Consider the following 25358-nt stretch of genomic DNA (forward strand, 5'->3'; position numbering starts at 1 on the left):
CACTGCAGCCATGAAACAGTACCCATGCTGAACCATTAATTAAAGCAAATCAGGCACTGTAAGTGCCCCAATAAGAGTAGGTCTGATAACTGGGAACAATCTACCTGCTTGAGGGTGTTCTTTGTTTGGTCAGGGACACTCTCCCCAGCAACATGTCTACAACCCCTCCAAAGTGTTGTAGGTTCTGAAATGGAACTAGGTGACTCTTCCCATGAATTACCAAAAAAACCATGTCTGGATAGGAAGAAAAGCACCAACTCGACATCTATTACACCTTATGGAAGAGAATCAGAGCTGATCAGGACATTGTGAAGGAATGGATATAAATGAAGCCCCCACTATTTCCAATGTGCCACTATCAATTTAGTGAGCACTATTGAAGAAGACAACAGAATGAATGGTAGGGCCTTGTGTGGAAAATGTTTCCCCTGGTAAGCAAGGTACAGGCCCTTGTGGTGAAGTGGGTGGATTGGGATGTGCAAGCATGCTACAACCAAGTCTAAGGCCATGCAAAAATCATGGGTTTGAAGTGCCTCCAGAATTGTCTTGAGAGTCTCCAGTCTGAACTTGCATTTCCTCACAAACCAATTGACCCAATTCAGTTCTAGCATCATGCTCCACAATTTGTTTGTTTTGTTTTTGTTTTTTTAAATGCACAATTAAAGAAGATGGGAATAAGCATCTTTTGTTCTTTCTGTACAGGTGGTATGGGGCCTGTACAGACAGGCCAAAATAAAGCTGCTTCAGGTCACTTCAGAGTTATGCTGTTAAATGATGCATGTGTCCTAAGAGGCCAGAAGCCGTGCCAAAGCCATGCTCCAGTCCTAACTGGAGCACGGCTTTGGCGCGGCTTCTGGCCTCTTAGGACGCATGCATCATTTAACAGCATACCTCTGAAGTGACCTGAAGCAGCTTTATTTTGGCCTATCTGTATGGGCCCTATAGTTTCCATGGCCCCATCTCTATCAGACATTCTGTAGCTTCTAGCATTAGCCAATGTTTCTCTGCCTTTCTGTACTTTGGGGAAGCAATAAAAAGGTCATGAGAATGGTAAACAAAGTATATCAGAGCACCTTTTTCCAGTATTGCATTGGTCTGTTGGATTTCCTCCGAAAAATGAAAGAAAGACTGCAGTCTTCCTCTCACCCTTTACCTCCAGTTAGTCAGGACTGAGGTCATTTCTATCATTGCTTGCCAGGATAGGTACTGCCACTGATGTTGTTGTTGCTGGCTCTGGTGAAGCCCTGTATCTGGGACTACTGCTCAGGTTGGTAACTACATTCAGATTAGTGTCTGCCAAACCTATTATCTCATGTGCAACAAGTACCGTATCTATAGCGATGAAAGGAGGACTGTCTCTGATGAAAGGACCTCTTTTCCACTTTTTACATGAAAAAAGCTAATAATTCGTCCCTTATCATTCGTCTCTACCAATATTGGATCCAGTGATTCCACAAACACTTTGCCACCAGTAAAGGGGGCAAATATCAAATTTTGTTTTGGAGGAAAACACAGCCTATTCAGAGCTGAGGCAGGAAAAAGGCATGGTGGGGATTGCTCCCTCTGGAGGCAACTCCTTCAAGTCTGTTTTCCTGCCTATTGGAGAAATGAGATGGAATCAACGCATGATAGGATGTTTCCACTTTCACCGCTGGAAAATGAAAACATCCTGTTATGGGTTGACTGGATAGAAATATGACATCATAATTTACCTCCCCAATTAATGCTGGTAAATGTGCCCTTTGTTCATTTCATTTTAATTTTAATTTCTGTATTTTTGATAGCTCTACTATCACACCCCACTAGGGTTAGCAATTTAAAATTCTTTTAGAAAGATGTGATCAATCACTCCAGCTCCTGTTAAAGAGGTAGATCTTAACTGTGTCTCTTTCCTGACTTTCCTCATCAATCTGCAATCAATTTTTATGGGCCACAAACATCTTGCCTGAACACAACAGACTTTTTGAGAATCTCCCAGCCCTTATTTGAGTATGAGATGCAAGGAGCACCAAAGGAACTGTTTCCTCTCTCACACTCATTTCTAGAGACAATGGGAGGAGATAAGAGTAGCTGAAAGCAGAAAACAAGACAGAGATAGTTAAGATATATATAATTAATGGATAGGACATCAGGAATATGTAGTTTGTGGTCTTGATTGTCTCCCATGTTGTACAGGGAACCCAAGTGGGTTAAGAGGCAAAAGAGATGTGACCAGCACAGGAAGCCTATTTATGAATTGGGTGAGAAAGAGGTGGTGAGTGGGATGAAATTTCTTTTAAATGTTGGTTGAGCTGTAAAGGATGGGGGAGAAAAACCCTGCAAGACACTTACCATTAGTAGTTTCAGGCACTGGCGATGAGGCCCAAATACTTGTCCTTCCAAGTATATAAGGCGAGTTCCATCTGGGCTGAGCCGGGGAGAGGAGACAGAGTGGTTATCTGAGGAAAGCTGTTCTGCAACCACAATCATAGTGCAAAATCAGGGATACAACCTTGTCTAAGCAAAGTTACAAATGTGAAGATCATGACAGCTTCCTAACCCTCAGTACTAGGATAGGACATTTCAGTATTTTGTTGAAGAACTAGATCTACAATGTAGGCATTCTGCAGCATTGACACTTGAACAGTTGTAAAAATATTTTTCCAGATTTTAGCAACTGGCACATACAGTTATTTTAGTGTATATTACTTTACAAAGAGAAATAACTAAGATAAACAAATATCTTATTTTTGCTACCTTAGTTCTTTTTTGTCCCAGATTGTGTCCCTCTCCCCACATTTTTGGGTGAACTGGGGCATCCACATTGTAGAAATAATCCAGGTTGACACCATTTTAACTGCTATGGCTCAATGCTATGGCATTCTGGGTTTTGTAGTTTGTTGTGGCACTAGAGCTCCTTGACAGAGAGGACTAAATGTCTCACAAAACTATAGTTCCTGTAATTCCACAGTATTGAGCCATGACAATTAACATGGTGTCAAACTGCAGATGTAGCCTATGAGATGTGGCAGAACAGATATATTGTGCTATGAGTTGTCTCAGTAGGATGACACTACACAATGCAGGGGGATGCTGGGCTTCTACTTGGGGTCAGTAAACGCCCAAGACCCTAACACCAATGTATTAGAATTCTTATTGAAGTGAGATTTCAAACAATTTTTTAAAAAGAAAGAATCCCAGCTCTTGAGATTTCCTGAACACAAATGGTTGGTCGTCATAATTTATTTTCCAAGAAGCCCCAAAACCTACTCTTTCATGGTTTCTTCTGGTGATGTACTCTGTAACTCAGATTTTGAAAAGGTTAAATGTGTGGGAAAGACAGAATACAATGGGTGAAGAAGGCATACACATTTTTGGAATATTACATGTATTTGAGCATGTCTAACAGCTTTGTAAGCTACATTGTCTAAAAAAGTGTACCCATTTGGACTGCCAGAGTCCCCTGCCTAGCCATTTTCTGGCTTTTTTCTGCAAACCCAAAAATGAAAAATGTATCATATGTGTCCACTGCAATATTGCATAATCCCACAGAGGATGGAGCTCCTAAGACTTTCATAGTTGCATAGAAAAAAGAATTTGAGAGGTGCTGCCTATCTTCTTTTGCATTACTAGAACAGCATAAGTTGCATTGAAGGGCATTCTTCTTTTTGTACAGTACAGAATCTGTGATCTTTATTTGAAAGTGATAGGCCTAATTTTGCAAGGAAAACCATACTTGGTTCTATGTGTCTGAGAAACCACAGGCAAATGTATTCACTCATGCACACAGAGGAAACTCAGAAAGGAACTGCAAAGAATAGTGGAACAAGAGGCAGACAAAAAGCCTATTTTTGGAGATGACTCACCACAGCAGTTTTCAGAGAGATCCAAGAGGAATAGGGCTGACCTATGGCAAGAAGAAGGGCATGGTGGGAAGTCTCCAAAAGAGAACATGACATTTATCTTCACCATCCTCACACTATGCCAGACCTATGATGAATATATTACTATAGGACCAAATTTCACATTCTACACTTAACACAGAGATAAGGACTACTGTATATACTCATGTAGAAGGCTAGAAATTTAAGTCAAAAATTGACCCAAAAAACCTGAATCGCCTTATCCAGGGATCAATTCAAGTACTGTATGTTACCGTAACTCTTATTTAAAAGAAGCAACCATCTCCTGATGAAAAGCAAGAATATAATATGTGAAGCACTGACCTCCTCTACTCCCTCATCCATCCAGTCTTAATAGTAAGCACAAAAAGTTATGTCTGATGGAATTTTATAAGTTCTTTGACACTGTTTTGCTTTGCTTCATCCTTTAGATCTTTGCTATATGCCCCTAAATTTTACCCTTGACTTATCTACAGGTCATAGCAAAATCCATAATATTGGCCCCAAACTTGCCATTGACTTGTACATGAGGTCAACTTATACTCAAGTATATATGGTATTATTGGGGCAATATGTTAGCCATCTTGAAAAAATTAAAGAACTGTCAGTAGAGGATGAGTTTGCTGATCCCCCAAAGGGTAGGACATGAACTAATGATTAATTTAAAAACAAAAAGAGAGATTCTTACTAAGTATGAGGAAGAACTTCTTGGCCTTAAGGGTCATTTGACAGAGGAATGGATTACCTCAGAAAGCAGCAGACTCTCTTCTGTTACAGATTTTTTAAAAAGGGGTGGGGTGTATCTTTAGATATGTGGTGGGAAAAGGTATGGGACCTATTGTTACTTGGAAAGTTGTCTGACAGAATGGCAAGTTATGCAGGACAACCAAAATCAGGACCTTTCATAGACAAATGGTTCCCACTCATTGGCTTTGTAAACAAAGACAGAAACAAGAGAAGATGTCTTATACATAGTTGTTTACTTATAATAAAAATTTTTTAAAAGGGGTAGGGTGGTCCTCTATCAGGGATTCTTTCACTGTGTTTTCCTGAACTGGCAACTTGGATTGGATGATTTTTGGGGTCCCTTCTAACTGTATAATTCTTGGGTTAACAGAACATGAAAATGTGCATTGGAGGCCTACAATCCCCTTCTCTATTCCACACTGACTAAGAGCAGTCTGCAGGATTAATTATTTATATTTTATTCAGCAGAACAAGCTTCCTCAGGGAAGCTGCAGGATTCCTTCCTTGGAACACCTAAGGAAACTTTGGACTGGCACTTATCAATGATCCTTAGGCACATATTATACTGTTTTATCATGAGTAACATTAATGCTGGACTAGTTATCCACTGGGCTACTTACAAATCATTGACTATCATGCCCACAGATCTAAGCGTCAGAAATGATGATTAATTTCAGAAATAATCACTAATTGAAATCTCACTAGATTTTAGGATATATGCTTTCCTCATTTCAGCCTCTCTTAGAACTGACTGAAATTTTGCATTTGAATTTTCCTTGAGGCAATGACTGGAAAAATCCAGAGTCAGTATGCTCACTAATTTATTTTATCTCCTGTTTTTCCCCCATAAGGGACCTAAAATGGGTCAATGAGGCTTCACTTACCTTCTGTTTGAGCAAGCACTCAATCCTAATCTGAAGGGCTCATGCCACCAGCCAACAAACACTATACCCTTGTTGTCTGGGGACCAAAAGGCCTGGCCGGGGAAGAAAAGGCAAAATATTAGTCAGCAGCACTGGGGCATACTGTATGATGGACATTGATGTGTGATTTATAGAATATCATTGCAGCTGATAAAATTCTTCAGCAATGCCCTCTGTTAGAAGCTTTTCTAACTGTCAATGATGCTGTATGACAGGAATACTCCAAGGGAATTCCCCTGCATTCCACAGGCTGCTTCCTAGTTAGAAGCATTTGCAAATAGCATGGATGTCAGAAAGCTACATTGAGTAAGACTATTGATCTACCTATCTCCAGCAGGCTCTGGCTGTAGTCCAGCCTGTAGTGCTTCCATGAATTCACCCATAGGAAGAACCAATGGATTTAAATTGTAAAATGCTATTCATAGAGCAGGGCTGGGGAGAAGGTGGCTTATGGGCTGCATGTGGTCCCTAAGGCCACATAAGGCAATAATAATAATCTTTATTTCAGCCAACAGGCCATAAGACAACAAAGTGTGTATAAAACGCATAAAACATATAAAGCTTATTAAAATGGGGCTATAGAACAGATATTTATGACGTACTCGTAATATGTACATTTGTATATATACAGAAGCACTCACAGATGTATTAGATAATACTAAGCCATAAAACACATAGCCAAAATGGATATTTGTTTGGGTATTCAAAATATAAAAGATAAGGCTGTTCATTTAGTTTGGGTCATAATATTACGTGTTTTAACAGCAGAGAAAAGGAACTTTGCCACTACTTCCGTTTTGCTTTTCTTAGAATCATTTAACAGGTACTCCAAGTACCAATTGTTAGGTCTACCCGGAAACTTAAGCAGGAGGGGAGAAATTAATCTCAGCCTCTCATCCTTGTAATAAACACAAAAAAATAGGACATGCTCTAGAGACTCAACAGAGCCTTCACCACAAGGGCAAACCCATTTGTGGTAGGGGGTTCCCTTAAAGCGACCCTCTAGCACGGATGAGGGAGCCACATAAGGGTAAAATAAAAAATGTCCCAAAATTTCACATCTCTGCTGCCATTTTAGGCTCAAGAGAGGTCTTTTTCTAAAATAGGATGTGACCTCTGGTTAGTTTCTGTTGCTAAACATGGTAAAAGGAGATCCCATGCCCTGAAGGTAGTAATTTTTGTGGGGGTGCAGTGGGCGGATGGTCATCCAATGTCACCTGGGGGCTACAGCAGTCCATTAGCCTCCCATAGTTGCCCACCCTTGTGGTAGAGGTTTATGGTTGTGTGTTGCTGGGCTCCACACATACGAAGGTCAAATGACATTTTAGCTTAATTATTCTTTTAAAAAGGTTGCTTAATGCTGCCACTTTTATTTTGAAGTATAAGGAAATGTAGAGAACCATCTTCATATATAGACAAGAGACCCATTCTAGTTTCATGTAGAACATCACACACACCCAAGCCTGAGTCTCATGCCTTTCCCTCCTCAAAAAGCAGTCTGCAGAAAATACATTTATTGTGCAACCATACCTCACATTCATGAAATTTTATGAGGTAGTGATATGTTCTATCTTCCATTTTTATCCATCCTGTGTTTTCCCACTGTTTTTTGTTCTAACCACAGAAAATTTACAGGGAAATCCTTAGTAAAAGGCAAAAGATTTATACGATTTGATGAGAAACCAGAGTATTAGAACTTTTCTAGTTTCCTAGTTTTCTGTCTTTACTATTTTCTCATTAATGATGTATTATTTTATCTCGTTGTTGGGCTTCTCGTCAATTTTTCTATGCTGCTTCATCTGTGGTTTTTGTGCCTTGATCTTTTTATACTGTTTTTGTATTTACTGGTTGAACCTTTTTTATATTGTGATGGCTTTTAGCTTTTAACAGTAAACTTCATTCATACAGGAAAAGAATGACAGAATACCTGCACAATATCTTCTGTCTGTGAGATTTAGCAGCTGTTTGTAAGCACACAGTGTGAATGTTCACATCCGTCTAGGAAGTTAATATAACAATATCTTACCAGCTGCAGCTGTGCTGACATGTATTGCCTAATTTTATCTGTATTCACCTGGATTTTGGATGTTATTATATTTTGCTAAAGGCCAACAAAGCTACTCCTGAATATATTCACCTGTATTTGGCTTAGCAAAAAGCTTCATTTGCTCACACTTGGTATTTCCTTAGCAGATACAGATCACTAGGCTGATTCATTCAGTCCAACACTGAAGCCCAGTTCAAAGACTAAGACTCAAAGAGTGACACTGAGAAGTGGAGACCAGTGCATAGAAACAACTGGAGCCTTCACCATGTGCATCCATGAACTCTTCTGTAATCCAAAGCATGTATCATAATTCAAGATCAGCAAAAGTGGGTCATGACCTTCTCCTTGCTATTTAAAACCCTTCTCTGTTACCCTGAAAAGCTTGTAATCTCTGCCAGGCTGCAGCCAATGTCCTGCTATCATCTCATTCTGCATTCTACTAACCTGCCCAGGTGAGATGTACTCTGGGATGCCATCCAGTACTAAAACTTCGCTGGTATCAATGTTCAATACGCACAGGACTGGGACACTCTTATCACCCAGTGCCTCTCCCCAATTGTCATAATACACAAACTGTTGTTCCTAAGACAAAATCAGAGGGATAAGTATTGTGAAAAATCCTTCTCTGAATATCTGCATTCTCCATGAAAAGGAGGCCTGAATGCCAACTGCACTCAACAGGGCTTGTTGAAGACAACCTGCCAGTACTCTAAGTGAAGGAAAGCTGGATGACTTGCTTCTAGCTCTTCCTTCTGCCTCCCATCTCAAAGCTGCAAGCTGTTCTCTGTGACCCTGATAGTTCACTACACAACAGGGGTGCTGAATTACTTCTGCACAATATTCTTGGGCTTCCAGCAACTACAAGAGGAAGTTCAATATGAATTGGTCCTGAAGGAAGGTCTAAATAATTTTATGCTGTTTCAGCTTCATGAAGAGAAAAATGATCCAGGGTCATAACAGCACTTACTCTGTTAGGTGTGCAATGTAAAGTAGAACGCTCTGTCTTTCTAGGTTATTAGGAAAAGGGAATCTGGCACTGCAAACACATTCCTTAGCTTAAGTGCTTTAAGGAAAAAAAAGAAAAGAAATCCCAGGCCAGTAGTTTGAGTACTTTCCCTTACCAAAGTATCTTTGTCTGAGCAATCAAGGCCATACGTGCATGAGCCAAAGGACCTATACCTGCCCCCATTCTGATGTCATCCTGTTTGGGTGAGGCACATCCCAAACCCTGACTCTGGTGCAATAATTCTGGATGATGTGCAGCATGTTCTGCACCAGAACAGGTGTATACACCTTTAAAACAGTATGCAAAGAGATCTTGTCATATCTTTGAGACTAATTGAAAGAAAGAAGCTAGTAGCCCTAGCTTTCATAGACTTGAGCCTACTTCCTCAGATGCATGGGGTGGAGGAAGTAGGGTCAAGTCTATGAACGCTTATGCCACCACCTTCTTTCTTTCACTTAGTTTCAAAGGCTACAAGATCCCTTTGCACACTGATTTTCTAGACAAACACAGCTATGTCTTTCCAGACTAACACAGCTACATCTGTCACTCTTAAAACAGTTTTGAAAGCATACCTGTTACTCCAGATTTTCCAGGATGATCTGGAAACCTATGTCCCTATGCCTGTACAGCTGTCTGCACAGGTGTCCTGCTGAACCACCCAGAGCATCCAGGGGTGCCTCATTCTGACCTCAGAAGGGAACAACCCATGGTGGTGGTTGCAGGATGCCTGTGCAGACAGCTACAGTGGTGCGGGAACAGAGGGCCAGGTAACGGGCAGGTTAGGGCAGCTGTGGGATCAGAATGCCCCGGGTTGCCCCTGAAGTATCCTGGTCCATGCACACAGGGCCCAAGAAAGAGGGAGGCTGGAGTAGCCATCTTTGATTACTCTTCTTTTATAACAGGAAGACAGTCCTTGGGTACATCAGTCTTTAACATGTAAATACTTACATGCCTTGCAAGTGATCCTGTATAAGACACAGGATCGGTTTATTAATAGTCTTGTAGATTATGTGTACGTGTCTGCTCACTTGGTACTTTTACAGCTATTTCTGGGGAGCAACAGCTAGTCACAATACAATGCTACTTGAAAACTGGATTCCACAACTTTGATATATAGTGCATGCACTGAATTTATCCTTATAAATGACAATGTATTTTAAACATGGCCAAATTGAATTAATTATGTTATTGTTGTAGGGCATGCCACTTGAACCTGTGGAAATGACTTGCTAGTTTAGATTGCTCAGTATTTTATTAACTTTTTGTTCATATTTATACAAAAAACACATATACTTGCTTAAGTTAATTTGCTATGAGACCATACAATTTTGGCCTGCCTCACAAATTAAAAGTATCAAGGGAAGGATTGTCAAGCATCTGTGACAGAACAGATATTTAAGTGATACATAATAAAGGCAATACCTCTCTCTCTTCACCTGGCTTCTTTCTTTCTTTGAAGAAACTATCTTGAGGGGAATGTGGATGCTTTTTAGGTCGTCTTCTCTCTGCAACATACAGGATCCTTTCTTCTGTGCTGGACCAAGAAAGACATCCAAACTGCCCTGGTGGAAGAAATATAGATGGGAAAATACCACGGCACAGTTACTGAAGGCGTCAGCATATAGTGTATTCATTCTTTAGATGATTTAATTACAAATAAATTCATTAGAATAATTTTGCAAGTTCTGAAAAATAGGTAGCCACAATCCACATTACCAAAGCAGGATCCAAGTAGGAAGATGGGGCACTCACAATGGTGACCACAATCACAATGGATAATGAGGTGATTGATTGATTGATTCTAGTGAATGAAGCATTTCTATAAGGGATGGGCAAAGTGCAGCTGCATGTGGCCTTCAGACATACTTTTGTGGCCCTTAGCACTGGCAGAATCCCTGGACTGACCTTTTTCTAGTGACAAAAAGGAAGGCAAACTGCTACTCCTGAATGTCTTTAGGTAAAGCATTTTACCTTTTAAATAGGTTGCAAGGCGTTCTTGTGCTTTTTAACATTTAAAAATTAAAACAATTTTAAGCACTAGAAGTGGACTTACAGCTACTTTGGGATGGAGCTTGTTTTATTTTTTGGTAGTCCATGTAACCTCCAGAGGGTCAAAGAGAATAAAAGTGGCTCAAGACCTGCTGCAGTTGCACACCCTGGTGTATTTGAACCTAAAACTATCAAAGGGAATGAATGTTTACAACAGCTTCCACTGTTGTAAAATGACAGTGAAGACAGCGGGTGAAGGGATCTAGGAGTCCAAGTAGACCACAAGTTGAACATGAGTCAACAGTGCGATGTGGCAGCTAACAAGGCCAATGTGATTTTAGGCTACATCAATAAATGTATATAGTGTCTAGATCAAGGGAAGTAATAGTGCCACTGTATTCTGCTTTGGTCAGGCCCCACCTGGAATATTGTGTCCAGTTCTGGGCACCAGAATTCAAAAAGGACAATGAAAAACTGGAGCGTGTCCAAAGGAGGGAGACCAAAATGGTGAAGGGTCTGGAAACCATGCCTTATGAAGAACGCCGTAGGGAGCTGGGGATGTTTAGCCTAGAGAAGAGAAGGTTAAGAGGTGATATGATAGCCCTGTTTAAATATTTGAAGGGATGTCATATTGAGGAGGGAGCAAGCTTGTTTTCTGCTGCTCCAGAGAACAGGACCCAGAACTATGGATGCAAGCTCTAGGAAAAGAGATTCCACCTCAACATTAAGAGGAATTTCCTGACAGTAAGGGCTGTTTGACAGTGGAACACACTCCACACAAAGGGAGAGAGGCAGAGTCTCCCTTTGGGGGTCTTTAAGCAGAGGCTGGATGGCCACCTGTCAGGTATGCTTTGATTGAGATTTCCTGCATGGCAGGGGGTTAGACTGGATGGCCCTTGTGGTCTCTTCCAACTCTATGATTCTATGATTCTATAAGACAGAGGGCAGCCACAAGTAATTATCAGCTCCAAATAACTTTCCTGTGCTAGTAGGGTTATGAGAATTCATTCTGCCTCAAAAGGAAGATAACTCTCCTGTTCCTCAGAGTTTATTTTGCCTGCAGATCAAGCTCAACTATAGTGTAAATGCTTCATCTTTGCACTGCTGCAGAGCTCAGGATTTGCTAGCTGAAATCCAGCATGATGAGCAAAGACAGGAAGAAATCTGAAATGTCAGATTACACTTTGAGACTCTCAAAGGGTGCTATGTATTAAACCTGAATGTGATCTCACCTACCCCACAATACTTTCACATGTAGTAAAATTTATTCGGTCATTGACCAATAAAATAATAATTGCACAGTACAGTAATTAAAAATTGTTACAACAATTTCAAATACAAATTCAGAATTATCTATAAACACTTGGGGGTTGTATTTCAAGCTTCAGGGAGCAGAAACGCTCACTCAGATTATGTCATTCGTAATGCCCAAAGAATGGCAAATGCTATTCAAAATTGTTTTTTCACCAAGGGAGCCCAGTTTATTCCTGCCACAATCAAACTTTTCACGGCCAAAGCACAATCACAACTGTTATATGGAGCTCAGTTAGGACCTTATAGTGACATAACTGCCCTTGAATGAGTACAAAGATTCTGAGGAAGATATTTCAGGTAGCTCGTTGTGTACCAAATGCTGTACTGCGAAGGGAAGCAGGGATTAGTAAAGTTGACTCTAGTTTATGGATTAACATCTTCCCTTACTACAGTCATCCCTCCATATATAGATACTTTCACATGTCTTATAATAAAATAATACTGTAATAAAATTTTTATTTCTATCCCGCTTTTTGCCAGGCAATCAAAGCGGCGTACAACAAGTTAAAATGCATCCATATATACATAATGCCCCCCCCTTAAAACAAGATTAAACAGTATAAAATTAAAACTGCATATTAAAATCCAACTAATCCAATTTATGACCTATGACAATTTATGCGACTGCTTGACTGGTCCTTCTTCTCATTCCATAAAAGTCTGAAAGGAAAATGATATGAAACTTCTTGGTTTTTCCCCCCCTTTTGGATCTTCTCTACTGTATCTCATAGAGCAATCCATTATTATTATTATTATTATTAATTATTATTATGCTTTATTATGCTTTATTTATATATGTACAGAGATGTACATACAAACAATAAAATAGATACGAGTAAACCTGCCCATGGTGTACAGTCTAAGAAATAGTAGCATAATATGTATAAATAATACATAACAATACAGGAAAGGGTTCAATAAAACAGGCAATAAATTAAAAACGTCAAATAGCAAATAATAGTCACGCAATGCTGGGAACACTTCTCTGAACAGGGTGGTCTTCAACTCATTTTTGAAACTGGTTAAAGAAGTGACGAGCCATGTTCTTGGGGGAAGGAGATTCCAGGAGTGAGGGGCAGCAAGTGAAAAGAGACGAATCTGGGATGGGGCAGAGAAAATCCTGGGCTGAGACAACAGATCTTGACTACTAGAACGGAGGGCCCAAGCAGGAAGGTGAGGAGAAATAAGGTCTGATAAGTAAGGAGGGGCCAGCCCATGGAGGGCTTTAAAAGTCAGCAACAGGAGCTTATACTGAATACGGAAAGGGAGGGGGAGCCAGTGAAAGGATGACAACAAAGGAAAGATATGGTCAGAGCGGTGGGCGGATGTGATAATGCATGCAGCTGAATGCTGGACAGAAAGAGGAAGACCAGTCAGGAGGATGTTACAGAAATCACGTCATGATACCACTAGGGCATATATCCCCTCCAAGATATATGATACCACTAGACAAAGTCACATCAAAGCATGGCAGTAGGCACATCAAGCAGGTTGATACCTCATAGTCTTTAATTTTCATTCAACCTTTGAGACTGAGCTAAGCAACTATTTTTTTAATTGGAATTGCATCTCTGCGTATTCAGTTGTTCACATGTGTCAGCACTGTGAATAAAGATGGAGTCAATGATGTAGATGTATTCAAAACACGTTCAAGGCATGCAGAGTTTTATCCCAATCTATCTCAGTTAATCCCACATTCTACCAGGATTATTTTCACTGTCTGAATAACCCCTAGGTTGAAGTTCTTGACTTTGGCGAGAAGATGTAAGTAGGACCACAGTCACATGCTATACTGGTAGAAAGCAGAGCATACAGCAGTGGCATTACTAGGGGGGTGCAGACTGCGCCAGGTGACACCCTAGGGGGGTTGACACCACTGCTCCTCAAACACCTACTTTTTGGCACAAAAATGGGCTGTGGCATTCATCCTCTTCCCTTTAAAATGCTTTAAAGGATGGTGGGAGTGGGGTGAAGCTCAGTGGGAGGAGAAAGGAGAAGCCCCAGATTTTTTTAAAAAATTCAAATGTCAACATTTTAAATTTTTAAATTTTTAAAAAACTTTTTTAAATTTTTAATTTTTTTAAATTTTTAAAAATTTTCTGTATAAACATCACATTTTAACCAAACCGTTACTATGCGTATGTAAATACATTTAGGTTGTGCATATGATATTGCAATTTGAAGGTATCATTTTAATTTTGCTAGTTGTTTATGTCACAACTATTAGCATTACGCTTAGTGCTATATGGGAATTATGATTTATGAGTAACATTACTGCAAAAAGCATCGGTAAGGATTCTGTATGGTGTGAAATGGGAGGAGGTCAATGAAGGCGTGACACCATGAGTTACCGCACTGGGTGACACCAACCTTAGGGACGCCACTGACTCACAGCACAGAGAGATCATCACTAGCTCTGCCTGCAGTACGCAATATACAGATAGCTCACTGCTACTGTTCTTACCATCTGTGTATACTTTGCCATGTTTATCCAGTGCCGTGAGGTTGACATTTCTCACTCTTCCGCTGTTACTCCAGACCTGTTGGGATACAGATACCATAGATTGCCCAGAAGACAAATAAATGGGCTCATGAGCAAATCAAGATTGGATTCTCCCTAGAAGCTGAGGCTATCATACTTTGACTACATCATGAGACAACAGGTGCATCTACATTGTAGAAATAATGCACGTTGACATCACTTGAAGTGCTGCTGCTCCATCTTATGGAATCTTGGGATTTGTAGTTTTACAAGGTCTTTAGCCTTCTCTGTCAAAGAGTGCTGGTGCCTCATAAAACTACAAATCTCAGGATTCTGTAGGAAGGAATTATGGCAGCTAAAGTGGTGTCAAACTGCACTATTTCTAAATAGAAAAGATTATAATGCTTAGTAGAGTGGAAAGCAGTAGCAAAAAGGGATGGCCACAACACTGACTGACTCAGTCAAGAAATTTACAAGATTTTAGCAGGGCTGTTAATAACAGAGTCTCTTGGAGATCTCTCATTCATAAGGTCAGCATAACACAAAGCCAACTTTATTGAAATTAATAGCAATGCTTACTCCTGAATAAAAAGAGTGACACAAAATTTCACATTACATTTTAGCCTATAGTTCAACCCTGAGATGCTACCATACTTTGAGATAACAATTACAATTTGTGCTGGGGCAGTCAAGAGTCATGGGCCCAATAGCACCACAGTGTTATGCTGATAAATTCACACACACTCTTGGCTCTGGCCTTACATCTTCTTCATAGACAGATATTCCAGTCTAAAGCTTTCTACTTTTAAGGTGCTACCTTCCATGTTAACGAAGTGGCAACATCAAGGTCTTTTCTAACACCATCGGGCCTGTAGTAACTATTGCATGAACCAAGATGCATCAAGACTATCACCACTGTATCTACACAATTCACTGTAGTACACAGTGTTGGCAGCACCAGTCTAGGGGGATTGCAGAATATTGCTCTAGAACAGAGCAACTGTGTGATGGCAAGGGGCCAACTTCCCCCAAAATCTCTCATAGGCTACAGCCCTAGAGCAAATCCAAATACATTTTTCCTCAAAGGCATATCTCTTCTGATCACCAGAGTGACTGCAGAGGAAAACAAAGGCATTTCCTCTACAGACCTTCTCAAAATGGTAACAGAAAGTGAATGTGTGCTTTTTTCTGCTGCCATTTTGAAAGTGACTGCAGAATAAAACGAAGGTGTAGCAGGGTTCTTTGTGGGTAGGGTGAAGGTATTTTACATGTTTTCATGTGTGTGTGTGGGGGGGGGGGGGCTTTCTGAGCTACTTTAGGGACAAAATTGTATGAAAATTGCTCCAATGTTTAATTTTTTTTGCAGGGATAAGGGCTTTACAGCATTGGTGGGGGCTTCAGAGCCACAAAAGTGGTCAAAAGTCCACACTTTGCTCTATTCTAAGGGAGGTAACCATGTGGCCTTCCAGATGTTGCTGAACTGTGGTTCCCAGTACACCTAGCTAGCATAAACAATGGTGAGGAATGCTGGGGACAGTGGTTCAACAACATTAGAAAGGCCACACAATTTGCACCCATGCTCTAGATAATATGCATAGAACATACTGTTTTACCTCCAGTACCTCCTGTTTCTGTCCCATCACAAAGTGGTGAGTGAGAATAGCCTTATACCTTCCAGTGGGTGAAACTGTGATTAGCAGCCTGTGGCACAAAAAACAGGAGACAGCATAAGCAAGAGAACCAGCCCTAAGGCATCTTTACCAGAAAAGATAGGCAAAAGCCTATTATTTTATACCTGCTCAGTTAAAATCCTCCAACCTAGTGAGGGGATATTGTTTATGAAAGGTAACTAACATTTGGCCCATGTATAATTCTGTGACTTCCCCTTCCTCTGGCTGAAAGTTTGCAACTTGCATGGATAGGAATGCCTTTTGCCCAGGACTTGGCTGAACTGGTGCTAGTTACACTAATTAAGAGTAGTGCAATATTGTGTGTTCATGAGGGTAACATACAATGTCACCTCAAACTATCCCTGTAATATGACCATCTTTATGTGTCCCCATTCCTAAGGGAAACATGATTATTCTTCCTCTGGTCTCGATTCTATCCTGTGGCAAGTTAATCCTCCCCCTCCCCCGCCCGCCCACCCAAAATAAAACTCCCAAAGACAAGCTTAGTTTGAATTCAAGTATATGCTGGGGACAACTAGATGCTCTACATACTGGTTTTGGATCTCAGCTGGCAAACCAAGAGGAGTAACCGAGACAACCACTTTGCCATCATAATGAAGGACATACTGGCGACTGAACTGCAGCTGCTGATAGCGCCCAAGGTCAGGTTGGCACCACTCTGCAAAAAAGGAGTAAGATAAAGTGGGAGAATTTATGCATATTGAGCTTCTGAGTCAGAAAATTCCCACTCTAATGCATAATATAATACTGCCACTGAATGCATGGACTGATATTGCTCTATGTGGAAATGTGGAGAAAAGATCACAAAGCTGAGAAAGCCAAGAAGACAGAGCAAAGGTTGCTGAAGGTGCATGAATAAGTTTATTAGAGTTTAGACACACAAGATTGTTAATGTATAGAGTTGTATGAAAATGTTCAGATGTGACAAAATGGTAATGGTCATTTACTTTGCAGAAGCTTAGAATTGGCTTAGAATTGTACGGGGTGGATTATATGGAAGGAGGCGATTCCTTAGATAAATTGGGCCCAAGCCATGTAGGGCTTTAAAGGTAATAACCAACACCTTGTACTGTGCCCGGAAACCAATAGGCAGCCAGTGGAGTGACCTCAATATAGGTGTTATGTGGTCGCTCCTAGATGTTCCAGAGACCAGTCTGGCTGCCATATTCTGTACCAGTTGAGGTTTCCGGACTAGGCACAAGGGTAGCCCCACGTAGAGTGCATTACAAAAATTGAGTCGTGAGGTTACCAGTGCATGTACTACAGTTTCCAGGTCTCCCAGTTCCAGGAAAGGGCACAGCTGGCATATCAGCCAAAGCTGATAACAAGCTCTCTTGACCGTCGCATTCACCTGATTTCTCATCTGAAGCAACGGATCAGGAAGCACCCCCAGACTGCGAACACATGCATTTGTTTAGTAGCCACACGGAAATACAGGTGCCATCCTCTTATATCTGAAATTCAGTATTGGTTAGGGAGAGTTTTAAAATGAATAATGAAGAAAAGTTGGTAGAAACTTTAAAAGTAAGTAACAAATAAAAGCTGGTGGGTTAGACAACAATACTGTTAGGTGGATGTGCAACTGCTTAACAGTTTGAACTCAAACAGTGCTCATCAATGCTTCTTTATCACCAAGAAAAATGATATAGGACTCTTAGGACCAGTGATGTTAACTATTTTTATAAATGGCTTACATTAAGGAATAGAGGGTTTGCTATCAAATTTGCAGGCGACACAAGATTAGTAGGGTATAAAACATAATTCAGGAGTCAAAATGACTTGAAGAGATTGGTGAACTTGGCCAAAACTAACAAAATGGATTTCATCGGGAATAAATATAGGTTTTATCCAGGACAAAATAAATAAAAAAATCAGATATGCAAATGCAGGATGGGTGAGTGAGTAGTGCCAAACCTGGTAGTAGTAGAAAAGGATCTTGGGGTCTCAGTAGACTACACCCCAAACATGAGTCAACACTATAAGTCCATAGAAAAACAAACAAAAACATAAACGAAAAAAGCCAACTTCAAAATAACTAGTTCTTATAGATCAAGAAAAGTAGTAACATGCTATTCTACTTTAGTCAAATCTTCTCTAGGGAGTATCCACACTGCAGGATTAAAGCAGTTTGACACCACCTTAACTGTCAGGACTATATTTGACAGAAACCTGGGATTTGTAGCTTAGTGCAAGAGCCAGCATGGCGTAGTGATTTGAGTGCTGAACCTAAGATTCTGGTGATCAGGTTCGATTCCCAGCTTGGCCATGAAATCCACTCGGCGACCCTGGGCGAGTCACATTCTCTCAGCCTCAGAGGATGGCGATGGCAAACTCCTGACCAAATCTTGCTAAGAAAACCCCATTATAGGGTTGAATTAGGGTCACCATAAGTCAGGAATGATTTTGAAGGCACGCAACAACAAGAGGTACCAGAGCTCTCTGAATACTTCACCAAACTACAAATCCCAGGATTCTATAGAATAGAGTCATGGTAGTTAAAGTGGTGTCAATTTGATTTAAATCTGTAGTGTGGATGCAGCCCTAGAGTACTGCATCCAGTTCTTGGTACCATAATATAAAGGAGGTTATCGGCATGTTGGAAAATGTCCACAGGAGAGTGACCAGGATGGCAAAGGTCCTAGAAGCCAACACTATGAGGGATGGGTAAAGGAGCTGGGTATGTTTAACCTGGGGAAGAGAAGTCTGAGATGATGCATTACAGCCAACTAGGAATACCAGATAGGCTGTTTTGTGGGAAATGGAGCAAGCTTGTTTTTTTGCTGGTATAGAGGACATGATCCAAACTAACAGATTCTAATTACAAGAAGGAGATCTGGATGAAACCTTAACAGGAACTTTCTGACAGTAAGAGTTACTCAATAGTAGAACAGAAATATATTTTTTAAAAAAGTACATAAACATTACAAATAGCAAACCTTGATTTTGCCATTTTATATAAAGGACACCACCTTACTATAACATTGTATTTAATGGGACTTGAACATCCTTGGATTTTGGTATCTGCACGGGGCCCTGGAACCAAACCCCAGTGGATACCAATGGACCACTGTACCTTGGAAGGTGGTGGTCTCTCTTTCAAGGATGCTTTACTGTGAATTTCCTTCACTCGTAGGTGGTAGCTTAGACGACTGATCCTTAAAGTCCTTCCAGTTCTACAGTTCTGTTTCTATTATTTTAGTTTTACAGTAAAACTTGATTTTCTAAAAAACAAACAAACCAGAGTCATAGAATCATAGAGTTGGAAGAGACCACAAGGGCCATCCAGTCTAACCCCCGCCATGCAGGAAATCTCAATCAAAGCATACCCAACAGATGGCCATGCAGCCTCTGTTTAAAGACCTTCAAGGAGGAAGATTCCACCCCTCTCCGAGGGAGTGTCCTCCACTATCAAACAGTCCTTACTGTCAGGAAGTTCCTCCTAATGTTGAGGTGGAATCTCTTTTCCTGTAGCTTGTATCCACTGTTCCAGGTCTTAGTCTCTGGAGCAGCTGAAAACAAGCTTACTCCCTCCTCAATATGACATACCTTCAAATTTTTAAACGGGACTGTCATATCACCTCTTAACCTTCTCTTCTCCAGCCTAAACATCCCCAGCTCCCTCAGTCGTTCCTCATAGGACATGGTTTCCAGACCCTTCACCACTTTAGTTGCCCTCCTTTGGACATGTTCCAGTTTTTCAACATCCTTTTTAAACTGTGGTGCCCAGAACTGGACACAATATTCCAGGTGGGGCCTGACCAGAGCAGAATAGAGTGGCACTATTACTTCCCTTGATCTAGACACTATACTTCTATTGATTCAGCCTAAAATCGCATTGGCCTTGTTAGCTGCCACATTGCACTGTTGACACATGTTCAATTTGTGGTCTACTTGGATTCCCAGATCCCTTTTACATGTAGTCTCATTCAGCCAGGTGTCACCCATACTATATCTGTGCATCTCACTTTCCCGCCCTATGTGCAGTACCTTACACTTCTCTGTGTTGAAATTCATTTTGTTAACTTTGGCCCAGCTTTCTCATCTATTAAAATCATTTTAAATTTTGATCCTGTCGTCTGGGGTATTTGATACTCCTCCTACTTTGGTGTCATCTGCAAATTTGATAAGTATGCCCCCAATTCTGTCATCCAAGTCATTGATAAAGATGTTGAATAGCACTGGCCCCAGGACAGAGCCCTGTGGAACCCAACTGGTCACTTCTCGACAGGATGAATAGGAGCCATTGTTGAGCACCCTTTGGGTTCGGCCGGTCAACCAATTACAAATCCATGTAACAGTTACATTGTCTAGCCCACATTTCACTAGATTGTTTGCAAGAATTTCATGGGGAACCCTGTCAGAAGCCTTAGTGAAATCAAGACATACTATATCCACAGCATTCCCTTCATCTACGAAGCTGGTAATTTTCTGTCAACAATAAATGCACTCCATTAATTAGGTCATCCCTATTGGTTAGGATCAGTTCCAAAATAGCTGATCCCCTTGTTGCCTCTTCCACCTTTTGAAGAATGAAATTGTCTCCAAGGCAAGTGAGGAATTTGCTAGACCTTGGGGATTTGGCTGAGTCTGACTTCCAGCAAATATCAGGATAGTTGAAGTAACCTATCACTAGTCCTAGGCCCCATTCTCACTAGCCAATTTGCTCTAGGTAGAACTGGGAAGATCCAGTTGCCCCTATACCGAATCTCCCTGGGAATAAGTTCCCACTACCTTTGCCCCAATTGGTGTAATTTGCCCTGCTGAAGTTCACACTGGAGCCAGTGTGGCCCTGCGGGGCGGGGCTTCCCCCTCCTCCTCCTCCTGCTGGCCCCTTACCCAGTCCCCCAGAAGCATGGCGTGACTGAGCGGGGCTCCCTTACCTCTTCCTCCCCCTCCTCCTGCTGAAGGAAGACGGCAGGGAAGGTTTTTCCTGGGGATATCGCTGGCTATGATGCAATTACCCATTTACGGACTTGCCCTCCCTGTTTCCAGGAAGGAACAGGGAAGCCAAGACCACATATGGATAATTGGCAAGCCCCTATATGGATAATAGCCAGGGATTCCCCCCTCCCTGGTTATCCATATTGGGGCTTGCCAATTATCTAAATCTAAAGAGGTGGAGGAAGAGGTAAGGGAACCCCACTCGGTCACGTCACGCTCCTGGAGGACCGGATAAGGGGTCAGCAGGAGGAGGAGGTGGACGAGGAGGAGGAGGAGGAAGAGGGAAAGGGAGCTCCGCTTGGTCACGCCACAGTCACAAAGTCCTCTCGCGTCCCCTTCACTCCCAGCCTGATGCATTTGTATAAGCTGTCAAATAAATAAATAAATAAAGCTGAAGCGCTCAATGCGAGAGGGGAGGCATGTTCTGCCTACTGCCCACCTTCTGATCTTGATCCCTCCCCCTAAATGACCTGATCATGAGCGGGGCCAAGTTCACATTGGCCTGGCCCCAGTTTTCCCCAAAAGAAACAGGAAGAACCCCGGTTTCAAATATCCCATGCTGAGGGGCCCTGGATTTGCCCTGGATCATGTGTGAGCCCCAGATCCAGGTGTGAGAAACCTGACGCCAGCGGGAACTTCCCACTTTTAATCCGAGGTGGAAACCGGGGTATATGGTAGTGTGAATGGCCCCCAAGTCTGATAGACTGAGACTGCATCCAGACTGCAGAAACAATCCATTCTGATACCACTTTAATTGCCATGGCTTAATGCTATGGAATTCTGGGAAATGTAGTTTGTTGTTGACAGAAAAGGCTAAATTTCTCACAAAAATAAAATTCCTGGAATTCCGTAACACTGAGCAATGGCAGTGAAAGTGGTGTAAAACTGAAATATTTCTGCAGTACGGATGCAGCCTGAGATAAATATGGAAATATGAACCTAGCAAATAGGATACCTCTCAGTGAAGAGTTCAAGTAAAGTTGGCCCTCCTTATCCACTGATTTTTTATCCACGGTTTCAAACATTCACGGCTTGAAAATGTTTTTTTAAAAAGTATAAATTCCAAATAGCAAACCTTGATTTTGAATTTTATATTAGAGACACCATTTTCCTTTTCCATTATATTTAATGGGACTTGAGTGTCCACAGATTTTGTTAGGTCCTGGAACCAAATCCCAGAGGATAACAAGAGCCCACTGTATTACAGACATGCAGATTTTCATTAATTTACGTTTACAGAGAAAGCTACGGGAGAGGAGCATGTCAGCTACATAAAAGAACATATGAAGTGCAATAATGTAGCAAAGGGTTATTGGCTTCCACCCAGATCTATATTTTAAATACATTCTTAGCTTGGGCTGTTGACAGGGACAAAATGATGTGTGTGGAAGTCCAATGAAAGGAAGACTTTAAGGGAAGGAGGACAGGGAGAGGTAAAGGGCCAACTTAAATAAGTGGTAACCATGTACACAAATCCAGGACAACGTACCTGAAGGGGATTCAGTGGTCCGCTGATATTATAGCCAGTGCGTAATGTTTTGAGCACTGGACTACAACTCTGGAGACCAGGGTTCAAATCCCCACTCAGCCACAGAAACCCACTGGGTGACCTTCGGAAGTCACATTGGTCTGATCCGCACTGCAGAAATAATGCAGTTTGACACCACTCTAACTGCCATGTCTCAATGCTCTGGATTTATTTATCTATTTGATTGATGTATATCCTGCCTTTCTCCCTGGAGGGGACCCAAGGTTGCACACAAATAAAATTCTAAAAACATATTAGAATAAGACAGTTAAAATCTCATCTAAAAACAACACTAAAACCATGATACTCACACTATATAACAAATAGCCAAGCCACCTCGTGATTATACATTAAAATCCTGCTTGAATAAAGCTATTTTTGCTTGCCAACAGAAGGCAAGCAAAGAGGAGGCCAACCTTGTTTCTCATGGAAGGGCATTCCAGAGGTCAGGAGCAGCCAGCAAGAAGGCTCTCTCTCATGTCCTCACCAGATGAGCCTGTGATGGTGGTGGGACTGAGAGAAAGCCTTCTCCTGAAGAGCTTAGGGCTCTAGCTGGTTCATATGGGGAGATAACGGTCTCTCAATCTGGACCTAAGCCGTGTAGTGATTTCTGGCATTTATAGAGTGTTGTGGCACCAGAGCTCTCTGACAGAGAAAACGAAATGTCTCACAAAACTACAAATCCCAGGATTCTGTATGTTATCGAGTTTGGATTTATATAAATTTTGGGTGCCAAGCAATCAAAAATCATGACCCCCGACTGACCCCATCGCAGCCGCCATTATCCCAAAAGCGAGCTGACCACGTAGCCAGGCAGCCTTGCAAGACATGGCTATAGCAAAACGTAGATTTAAACCTTTCAGAAACCAGTTCTGGGAGTTGCCCTACAAGTTTTGCAGGCAACCTGAAAGAATGAGGACAAAGGAAGTTTGCCTCTCCTACTGATGGCATTAAGCATTCAGCCATCTACATAATGGTCCTTTCCCAAAGAAGTGGCAGACCCCTTTTGTGTATCCATTGTTTAACTTTAGACTTAGTCAATAGATAGACATCAAGACCTTTGTTCTGCAGGTAGCTATAGCCTGACGACACGTTTCGCAGTATAAATAGGACCGAGATTTCTGTCTTCTTTGGGCTTGTGAGCTAAAAAGTTCCAAACCTGAAACTCTGTCGAGCAACTGCTCCAGACTTGAGCTCTCTTGGGCACTGCACCCCACTGAAATCACTCGGGCAAGCCAAAGCCCACTGCCTCTTTCGGGCCTCTTGTTAGCTTAGCCCACTGGAACTTAGCTCCTAGCCACCGCGGTCGCCGCTTGCTTTCCCCGTTCCCCATGGCCGTGTCCACCTTCCAACATCCCTCACATCCGTCGCTTGGAGAAGACTCCTAAGGTAATTATTTCAACGGTGCCTCTATCCTTTCTCCTTTACCCCAAACATTTCCTCTCCCTTGCTTTAGCATTGAATGTGTGTGTGCGTGTGTAACCCCTCTTGTTGTGTGGCTTTAATAAATGTTTATGTTTTAATTGCAACTCATTGGCATTGGAGTCTCTGTTTCTTGGGGTTGGACTAGACCTCTGGTATACACATAGGAACATGATCTGCTGTGTGTGTTGTTAGGACACGCCTCTCGTAAATTTGAGCTAATTAAATTCCCCTAATTCGATCCTTCCTAACACATAACACTGAGCCGTGTCAGCTAAAGCAGTGTCAAACTGCATTATTTATGCAGTAAAGATTCAACCAGAAAAGGTTCAAAATCTGACCTCACATGACATAAGGCTCTGTAATTATATTTATTTTATTTACATCCCACCTTAATTTTATTTCACCTGTCTCACAATAGACTAAGAAGAGATAAAAATACAGTTAAAATGTAATTAAAACAAATTGGGCAGGTCGCACACTCTCAGCCCCAGAAAACTGTGATAGGGTCACCATAAACTGGAAATGACTTATTAAGTCATGAAGGCACACGAAGGCACACAACATCAAAGCATACAAAAGTTAAAAGACAAATAAGCAATAAAATTAGAAACACTAATTTAAAACTCTTTTTAAACCTTTGGCTTTAACACAGTTTATATATGAATCTCTTTCCCATGCAGAAGAGGAACAGCCCATCATTTCTCTTGCTTTGCACACAGGTGATATGTTTTTTTCTGTTTATGAATTATACATCTTGTTTTGGCTTGGAAGCAACTGCAAACTTGAGGGGCATGGAATGGTGTTATTTTTAGATGCTTTAGTCAGCTATTTGCAGGGCATATAATTATAAGCCATGTGAAACTCTCTACAAGATTGAGCCAACCTCTTTCTCACTCTACTAACACAAGGCCCCAGTGGAAGTAGGTTGTTAAAAAGAAATTATTTTTGAATATCATGGGAACCCTAAACAGGCCACCAAAATTTTAAAAACGAACATGCAATAGGCTGGACAAGAATATTTATCATTCCACTGAACTTTGGACCCTTTTAACCTTCCTAGGAGAGACAGCATAGCATAGCGGTTTGAGTGCTGGGCCATGACTCTGGAGCCCAGGGTTCGAATCCTGTCATGCTGTGGAAACCCACTGGGTGACTCTAGGCAAGTCATATTCTCTCAGCTTCAGAAGATGGCAATGACAAACCCTCCCTGAAGAAACCTGCTAAAAAATAAACCCATGATAGGGTCACCTTAAGATCACCATAAATCAGAAATGACTTGAAGGCACACAACACACAACCTTTCTAGCAGGGACGTAGCCAAGGGGGGGGGGGTTCTTGGGGTCCAGACCCCCTCCCTTCCATTAGAAAAATGAATGGTGTGTGC

General features: G+C 41.4%; 1 protein-coding gene across 1 annotated transcript in view; it reads right to left on the bottom strand.

Annotated features, from left to right (window-relative positions):
* The window catches only part of LOC149321624 (acylamino-acid-releasing enzyme-like), a 59059-nt gene that overhangs the window by 27773 nt on the left and 5928 nt on the right, over window positions 1-25358 (bottom strand). Inside the window, exons 3-10 of the mRNA XM_089515493.1 lie at window positions 16612-16738; window positions 16003-16090; window positions 14372-14447; window positions 10027-10166; window positions 8043-8180; window positions 5513-5604; window positions 3846-3886; window positions 2332-2453 (exon numbers count right to left, since the gene is read on the bottom strand). Coding sequence (XP_089371619.1) covers window positions 2332-2453; window positions 3846-3886; window positions 5513-5604; window positions 8043-8180; window positions 10027-10166; window positions 14372-14447; window positions 16003-16090; window positions 16612-16738 — 824 coding nt within the window. The remainder of the gene's footprint in view (window positions 1-2331; window positions 2454-3845; window positions 3887-5512; window positions 5605-8042; window positions 8181-10026; window positions 10167-14371; window positions 14448-16002; window positions 16091-16611; window positions 16739-25358) is intronic.

This window comes from Sceloporus occidentalis, unplaced genomic scaffold (assembly GCF_023333645.1).
Source record: "Sceloporus occidentalis isolate IW3139 unplaced genomic scaffold, rSceOcc1.0.p SCAF_1, whole genome shotgun sequence".
Lineage (NCBI taxonomy): Eukaryota > Metazoa > Chordata > Lepidosauria > Squamata > Phrynosomatidae > Sceloporus > Sceloporus occidentalis.